Raw genomic sequence first — 8,802 nt, forward strand, 5'->3', positions numbered from 1 at the left:
TGTGTGTGTGTGTGTGTGTGTGTTTGTGTGTGTGTGTGTAAAGTGTGTTGTCCTTTTCCTGTAGTCAACAATAACCGTTCACCTCCTCCCTAGGCAGTCTTGTCGCCGTGGAAGATCAGCCCCACCACTGCTGCATCATTTGATGAATCTTGATTGTTTTATACTTTCAAATGTCTCATAAGTTATGTGTGTAAACTTATCTGCACAATTGAAATGAATAACCTGGTAAAACCAAACAAAACAAAAAAGCGGGCCAGGGTTCAATTCCAACCTGCGACCCTTTGCTGCGTCTCATTTCCCAACTCTCTCCCCTTTTGTGTCTTCACATGTCCTGTTAAATAAAAAGCCTAAAAATGCCCCAAAAATAATCTTAAACAAAAGAGAAAAGAAACAAAAGTCATATATGACACACATTGCATGAAATGTGTAGCCTACATTGTGTGTAAATCACACAATAAATTGTAACAGTCTTATTTATGGGCTTGGTGATGTGACATTAGCATATCAATGTTTGGTTGGGTTTGTAAGTGTGCGTTACAACGGTTCATGTTGTCCTTCCTCATATTCTTCCTAATGAAAAAAAAAACATTTAGATCAGAAAGTAGTCTCATAAAATACACTGGGGAAGTAGCCTATGAAATGTTAAAAATCAACCTGTCAAATTTTTTTTTTGTCCATAAGCATGGTTCTAACAAAGGGTTAACCACCTGCTCGGTGAAGTATAACATGACATTTTGCATTTGAAACTTGACTGAACATGAGGCATCTCTTTCAGCAGTTACCAACTTCCGTTTTTTTTTTTCTGGGGATGTCATTTACAGTCATTAAAGTTTTTGCTTAGTCTTTGTTACATTCTGTTGCTACAGTTATTTGTTCAGCTACCAGGTACTGTGTGTATGGGGCAGAAAAGATCCGTTTTAACAGATTTAACAGAACGTTTTTTTTCCGGAAGGATTTTGACGAGGCGTTGGACAAACATGATGATGACATGCTTGGTGAGTTAAGTCTTTTCATTTCTGATGTATACCCTATCTTTATCTGTTTGAACACCATTGTTGTATTTTATAAGTGGACTAGGAAGGATTCATCATTATCAACATGTGTGATCAAGTCAGAAATAGTTTGTCTTTCTCATTACAGGCTGGATCCAGAAACTCTTGAAATCAAGAGCATCTGTATCAGCGCAACGTGAACAAGAAGAAAAAGTGACAAAAAAGTCAGTGTCTTTTGTCGGCAGCATAACAACTTCATCAGCATGGTCATGCTCTTCTTTGTCATCTTCATCATCATCATCACTGGGGACATCCCCTTCAAAACCACAACAGCCACAGTCAGCTCTGAGCTCGCTGCTCAGATGGAGCCGAAAGTATGACGTGTTTGTGTGCCACAGCTCTGTGGACAGGGACATTGAGGAGGCTGTACGCTTAGTGTCTTTCCTGGAGGCTTCGCCTTGTAATCTAAGGTGCTTTCTATGGCATAGAGACACCTGTCCTGGAGGTGCAATGTCCACAGAGTTATGCCAGGCTGTGCAAAACAGCCACTTAAGGGCTCTGCTTATCACGCCTCACTTCCTGCAGGAGGATTGGTGCAAGTATATGATGCACCAAGCTCTGGCAGAGGGACCTATGTCCAATCGCATTATTCCCCTGGTTCAGAACCTGTCCCACTCTCAGTATCCTCAGGAACTGAGGTTCTACTTCTATATTAACCTGAGCAGAAACCCCGACCGAGGTTATGCTCTCGTCAACAACACTGTTCTCAAGTGTAAGTAATGGAAAAGATTATGTTCTTTGGGCAAGGTTATAAGCATTATTTTCTAATTCTGTTTTCAGCAAATTGCCTTTTTCTCTCCTTAATATGTCAAGTTATTATTGTGGTTCCTGTAAGCTGCAAAAAAGACGCCCATCTGCAAATTACCTTACACTTTTTGGAGAGCAAGTTTTTCCTAATATTCTTCTCTTGTTGTTTTCTCCAGACCTGAAAGACCTGGTTAAAAATGAGAAGACATTTGATTGCAGCATGGACAGTAACGGACTATTTGGAGAAGGCAGCCCAAAAAAAGACAAGCTGATGACAAAGTGTTTACCCGCCGAGGCTTCAATACCTCTGGAAGAAATAGCAAAGACAGATGAAAGCGTCAGTGTCTTTTCCTGTAATCATCAACAGTGATCAAAGATGGAGATAGAGGGCAGTGGCTCTGAATTGAAAACTGCTTCTATTGAACAGACTCTCTCAACTTAAGTGACCCTTTTATCACATCATGTAGGGACTGGGATCTAAACTGGCTCCAAGCGTGTGTGATGAACAGGAAACAGTTTATTTCAAGCAGCAGTGTTGCATATTTCCTGTATCAGATCTAGAGAAGTAGCCTACAGTGTGTTCTGGCCTAAGTAAACAATGAGCACATATCATAAAAATGTGTGGTTATAGTCTGAGCTTGTTACACATAGTCCACTTCAATTGCAGCCCATAGTTAACGTTTACAATATAGGGCACTCAAATGCCGTAAGTGATCGTGATGAACGTGATTCTCCTTTAAACAGAGTAAAACTGAGAGATTACTTTATTGTGGATGAATGATGATAACAGTGTTATACATAGTGTTTACCACTTGGTGGTGCATTTTCCTCTTTTATCCAATCAGGAGTGCTTGTGAGGAGATCCATGTTACAGATGTTTGAGCTCTCTTGTATAATGTTCAGCTTTTACCATCGACAGCAATGATAACACTCGACGTGTCTTACACATGTATGTATGTGAAATAGAGAGCAAGAGTAAACAGACCCACCCATGACAAATTGACAGTGGCATAACTTTTTCGGTGAACTGGGACTTAAGTAATAACAGAGGAAGTGTGATTCATTGTGAGAAAAGTCACAGCTTAATGTTTTACTTATACTGTCTATGAACTCTCTCTTAAACACATAGCAAGAGCTCACAAGGATGGCACTGCTCTGCTGGTATTCCTATTTCAGTCACAATATATTTCTGAATGTTTTTAGCTCAGCTTTTGGAACACAGTCTCAACATGTTGAAGAATTGTTTTTTTAGTGGGCTATATATATTCGATTAACAATGGAAGGTGCTGCCAAGGACATTTCAATCAGGAGAGACTTTGTTGCAGATATGGAAAGATGTATTGTTCATATGCATAATATGAAATGTACAGTCTTTGGAGTTTAGACTCCATCGTATTTTTTAAAGGGGTAGAAAGCCAAAACATAATCCCGCGATGGAGTCTAGACACTAATGGTGGTGTGAGGAGCCCGAAGACCAAACCGAGGAGCCGATGGCAGTGGCCTGCCGGAGGAAGACCCAGGAGCTGTGCATGGTGAAGATCAAAGATCGGAGGAACAAGGGGAGGAGGAGGGTTGTGCTCCTTGCTTGAAATGACAACTGAGCAGCAGAGAGAGACAGGTTTAAAAAAGGGATGTCATGTTGTGATTGGCTTGTGAAATTCATAGCCAGCTCTGATTGGTTACGCTTCTAAAAGCTGTTCAGTTTAGAAGAGAGAGATAAGTGATTAAGTTTAGAAGTCTTCCTGAAAGAATTTACACTGTGCTTCATTTAGGGCTAATCATACCTAACAGAAAACTAAAAGTTGTTGTTCGGGTGGAGTCCCAAACAAGAACTTTAGTTACACAAAGTGTCTTGTACTTGTATGTGTGTGAAATAGAGAGCGAGAATAAATGGACCCACCCATGACAAACGATCTAGTAACTAGACCCACCATTGTCTAACTGACAGTGACAGTTTCTAGCTAGTAAATAGACCCACCATTAAGTAACTGACAGTGACAGTTTCTATCTAATATATAGACCCACCCATGACAAACTGACAGTGAAGGTTTCTATTGTTGTGTGTTGTTCATGGGCTGGTAGTGGTAGAGTGGCCTGCCATACAGAAGGTTGGTGGTTTGCCCTTCAGTCCCATGTCAAAGGTTCCCTTTTTCCCCTGTCATCAGAGTGTAAATGTGTGTGAAAGTTTATCTGATGAGCAGGTGGTGAAATGATGATGAATGGTTCCTGTACTATATAAAAATGCTTTGAGTAGTTGTTTAGACTAGAAAAGCGCTATATAAATAAAGTCCATTTACATTAATGTCTTGTTTGAACTGTCTGTGTTGTTGTTTTCAGCTGTCTGTATTTGTCTAGCCCACTCTAGCCCATGCTAATGTCCTGTACAAGGGGTTATGTCCAGTTCCTGCAGAACAGCTGCTGGAAACCAGTTTTTAAACTGAGTCAGGCCTGTTTTAAACTGTTACTTTTAATCCTTTCCTGTTATAAATAAATAAATAAAGAAAAAAACAAATTCTTTTTTTATGTGATCTTTTTATTTTTAATTTTTATTTAAAGAGCCAAATAAAAGTGCAAAACATTGGTCCAGATGACAACATACAGAAAAGTACACATACACACACCAAAGAAGGCCCAGTGCACCTTTTTCACAATCCTTCCTTGTGATCGTATCTTGTTTCACTCTAAAAAAAAGAGAGGAAATAAAAGAGGAAGGGAGACAGAAAAAAGCTCAAGATGTTTTGAACTTGTGTTGCCAGCAGACAGAAGTGTTTATTCACAATCTAATAAAAAATATGGCAAATCCTCATAACCACCAGAAGATCAATGACATGTAAAAGTTCATTAACCTGTGCACTTCAGTTTCAGCCCCACAGGCAGCCTACATGAACACAGCCATGGTATTTGGATATGTCTGGATATGCCTGGATTAATCATTAGTGATATTACAAAAGTGACGCATATTTCCCACATCACAAAGCATCCTCCGATGTGTGGAGCAAAAGGCTCTGCATCTATAATGCCTTCGTAATGCTGAAGGTGCATTCTAAACACAAAAAGTACAACCACACTTCAACCAGTTCCAAATGTAGGTTCTTTGGCATGACTTGGGGCTTGCAGAGGCTCAGGAATCATTGTGCTACATGAAACGTCTCCCTTCCTAATGTAAACAAAGATGGAGCCTATACAAACTTGGTTAAATGATGCATCAAACTCAATTTCTAGTTGATATTTAGAGGTTTCTAAAAACAGGCCTGACTTAAAGTGAAATAAAAGCTTTATATCTATTATAATTTTACATTTGTTTGAGTTTTTATTAAGACACAACTGTAGGTTGTATCAAGTAGTTTATAAACTGCAACATGTAAATGATGTTGACACATTAACCATTCATTGCTACTACAAATAACAATCCAACAACATACTGTATAGGCTATTATTCTGATAGGAGCCATTCTGCATAATGAGTAGACTTGCTATTATGTACATTTACTAACAGAGCAGAGTACTTCCTCCACCACTGCTCGTCCCAGGGTTTCGCTGTTATATTTTAAATTCAGAGGTTTAAAAGAAGAATCTCACAGCCAACAGCAAAGTATTTCCAGATGTTGTTCATTTTGGATACATGTCCAGTTTGAGGCGGATTGAGGAAGCATGGGGCATATAATCACAATAAACTGGAGATCACGTGGAACGATTCGACAACCTGTGAACTTCAAATTCAACGCCAGCACCGCCACGTTTCGGCTTGTACATTTTTACAGGCATGGCATTTGGATCCTTCCTCTCCAGTGCGCGTACCCACATGCGCATGCGTCCCTGCGTTGGGTGAAAAGGGAACGCGCTGTAACGGAGAGAAAGCGTTCCAGTGAACCGCTATACGTACCTATAGACTTCAGGCCACTCAGACCAACTAGAAACGACCCTGTGATTAGTGTGTACGCTTCTTGTTTCCGCTACATTGTTTCGAGGGATGAACTTTGATGCTCACATCACATCACTGCTTTTACACGGGTGTGTGCGTTGCAGGCAGACGCATATTTCGTGTTTTCGCAAGCAGTGTGTGTCACCAAGAGCAACGCGAACTTGCTTGCAACATCATTGTACAGTTTAACAGGCTTGTTCCACGGAGCTGAGCTCATCTGTCGGGCAGCGCAGCTGGTAAGTAACACCCTTTCGAGCTAACCTAGAGCAGCCTGTGTTGGGAGTTTTCGACATGTCTGTATGGAGGAATGGGGCACCACAGATCTGCTACAACTGGCCTCATTGGATCACAACATAGAAAATTGAATTTGGCTGGCCCAGCCCTTTATTTGTACATTTGGATTAGTGTATTTAGTTGTTTTCCTTGTGATCGACTGGATGGATACATAGACTTGGACTGGGCTGGAAGAGACTAGGCTGCATCATGTCTGTAAAGGATAATGACATGTACTCTTGACTGTATTCAACCACCGAGAGTTGTTATGTCATGTGATCTGGTTGAGAATTATTTTTTGGGGGGCGCTTTTTTTTGGTGAGGGGGGTAAAATAAATACAAAGCAGTACTTTGAAACTGGGCAAAACAACCAGCACTACTTTATTTAAACAACTATGTATTTAAGAAGAGCAAGACAATATGATACAAGTTTCAAGTTACAAACATAAGAAGAGTGGCCCACCCACCACTAAAAAGCATGAAAACCACTTCCTTCTATCCAGCAAATTTCTCAATGAGTCTCTGATTGAAGTCAGTCATCTCAGTAACAAGTCTCTTTTCCATGGCCATTGCTTTCAGCCTGTCCAGCTTTAGCCGCGGTCATGGGTGTGGTTATGACAACTTTCATGAGAGTGACAGTTTTGATAAGACTTCTTCAAGATTATTTTCCATAAACAGATGGAATAGCTCCACAGCACCACAACAGGCTTTGAACTCTTCCTTGTTGACTGAGCTCTGTCTTCACTTTACTTGTCTGGACTCTGGACTGTTGATTATTTTTTCTCTTGTATCAGAACAAACAATCCAGAAGCTTGTTCTGTGTAGTTTTTGACATTCCCTTAAATACAGTGGCGTTGTCAAGGTGCTCTTTCAAAGCTCCATCAAGAGAGGCAACAAAATCCAACAACCCGTGGGTTATCTGAGCTCTCACTCTCATCAGGGCAAGGCAAAGCCAACTTAAAGGCTCCACACCATTTCAGTCTATTATTGTGGACAGTATGTGTCAATCTTTTGTCACCTCTTTGTTGTGCAAATTGTTATCGCCATTTCTGTAGTCTTTATGTAGTTGTTCAGCAATGCTTACTTCATGCTATTATCAAGATGGCTGTGGCTACTTTCATGACTAGGGTGACCAGGTCTTACTATAGCCCGATTATTAACTAAACCCAGGTTGAAAGACTAGTAAAGACGTGAGGAACCGCATGACCATTCCCACTGTGAAGGTGCCACTCGTCACAAGGGCTAATTTTGCTGATATCTGTGCGCAATTTCACAGTAGGCTTCAGCCAACAAATTATTTCTTGAGCAAATTCACTGCTCTAACAAATATATGGAATGAAAGTTTTCAATAGGGAAGCTATCGGCTCTATCAAATGAGAATACATTTGTTTGTGTGTGTGTGTGTGTGTGTGTGTGCTGTTGGTTAGAATAACACTGGTAACACTTTGCAGTAAGGGTACATGAATTATCATGCATTCATGCATGAATTAATTGATGTATGTATTATGCATTATGTAATTAACGATTTATGTATTACTGCATTCCTTAATATCCCATGAATCATCAGGAATTGACGTGTTCATAGTCTGTCATTCGTGATCTCATACTTGAACAACACAACTAAAGCATTAGGTGTAGGCAGCACCGATTGTTTTCATTTTTCTCTCTACTGACTGCACTCTAAATTTAGAAACAACAGAGCTATGTGTTGAAATTGACCGGAATTCACTTTGAAATAAAAGACAGGGATAGCAAAAAAAGACATTAACATCACATCCATCCAGCCAACTCAGTTTCGCATAACAAGAGCGGGTGAAGCCCATGGTGAAGCCACGAGTGTAGCTTCATCCTCGGTCACTGGCCCGCTGTTGGATTTGTGAATTGGGCTGGTCCGGACCGAGATCCTTTATTCTCTTGTGGGTCTTGTGAACGTTTAAAAAAAAAATAATAATCTGTGAAGTAATTTGGTTTTACTGCTGCCATTATCTCTGCGAAAGTGATTTGTGTGATTGTCAACCTGCAAGATCTTGGCGAAGAGATGGTCTCGCCTGTGCGATCGGATTTGATAAAATAACATGGATCCAGTTCTGATTCACCAGGGACGCGAGCTGCGCCCAGAGGAGAATCTTTAAGAAACTAATTAGAGACCAGCTTCAGGTCACATTATTGCTGAAAGTTAAAGGACTTACATAGACTTCCATTTGTACAGTGTCCCTGCCCATAAAACCGCATGAAACAATCGATTAAAGCAAGTTTTATTAAATGCTGAGTCTCTTACTACCAGCTGGCACATCGTATGAGTAAACTATTTTATTTTATTTTTATATCATTTTTATGTTTAAGTATACCTTTATTAACAAGCCGCCGCTGCTTCACATTCTAATAATCAGGCAAGGGTACACTGGGAAATATTATAAAATTTGACCAATGCTAATACATAAAGACTGAGCATTGGCATTGCTGCATGAATAACATAGCAACAGAGTCATCAATACATATACATTGTTTTTTTCTGTTTTTTAAGGATTCTTTTTTGGGCTTTTCAGCCTTTCATTTTTTGACAGGACAGCTAGGTGAGAAAGGGGAGAGAGGGGGAAGTACATGTGTGCCTGCTCTAGAACCAACCCGGCCACACACATATTCATTGTTTTTCATGCATCAGTTATGTGTGTTGCTTATTGTTGCAAAACCCAAATGTGTTTTTACACTACAGTACATACTCATGAATGCAGTTTATTTAGTGGCTTTACACCAGGGGTGGGCAATTAATTTTTACCGGGGGCCGCATGAGCAACCCGAGCACTGCTG

The 8,802-nt window shown here is 40.2% G+C and overlaps 2 protein-coding genes across 3 annotated transcripts in view; both read left to right on the forward strand.

Moving 5' to 3' along the window:
- The first annotated feature begins 676 nt into the window (after positions 1-676).
- Positions 677-3,935, forward strand: tirap (toll-interleukin 1 receptor (TIR) domain containing adaptor protein). Of its 2 annotated transcripts, XM_032510277.1 has the most exons (4): positions 678-995; positions 1,141-1,764; positions 1,976-2,136; positions 2,167-3,935. In XM_032510277.1, exons 1-4 carry the CDS (start codon positions 989-991, stop codon positions 2,167-2,169), a joined length of 795 nt encoding a protein of 264 aa, XP_032366168.1. In that variant the 5' UTR covers positions 678-988; the 3' UTR covers positions 2,170-3,935. The 2 variants fall into 2 exon arrangements, with proteins under 2 accessions (XP_032366167.1, XP_032366168.1); XM_032510276.1 differs by having other exon boundaries at positions 677-995; positions 1,976-3,935.
- A 1,460-nt stretch (positions 3,936-5,395) lies between these two features.
- The window catches only part of st3gal4 (ST3 beta-galactoside alpha-2,3-sialyltransferase 4), a 43,230-nt gene continuing 39,823 nt past the window's right edge, over positions 5,396-8,802 (forward strand). The window contains exon 1 of the mRNA XM_032510275.1: positions 5,396-5,957. The gene's annotated coding sequence lies outside the window, so the exon portion shown is untranslated. The remainder of the gene's footprint in view (positions 5,958-8,802) is intronic.

This window comes from Etheostoma spectabile, chromosome 3, assembly GCF_008692095.1.
Source record: "Etheostoma spectabile isolate EspeVRDwgs_2016 chromosome 3, UIUC_Espe_1.0, whole genome shotgun sequence".
Taxonomy (NCBI): domain Eukaryota; kingdom Metazoa; phylum Chordata; class Actinopteri; order Perciformes; family Percidae; genus Etheostoma; species Etheostoma spectabile.

Coding starts and splice junctions, on each gene's coding strand:
- tirap (XM_032510276.1), top strand. Junction 1,765..1,975: donor CAACAACACTGTTCTCAAGT/GTAAGTAATGGA, acceptor TGTTTTCTCCAG/ACCTGAAAGACCTGGTTAAA.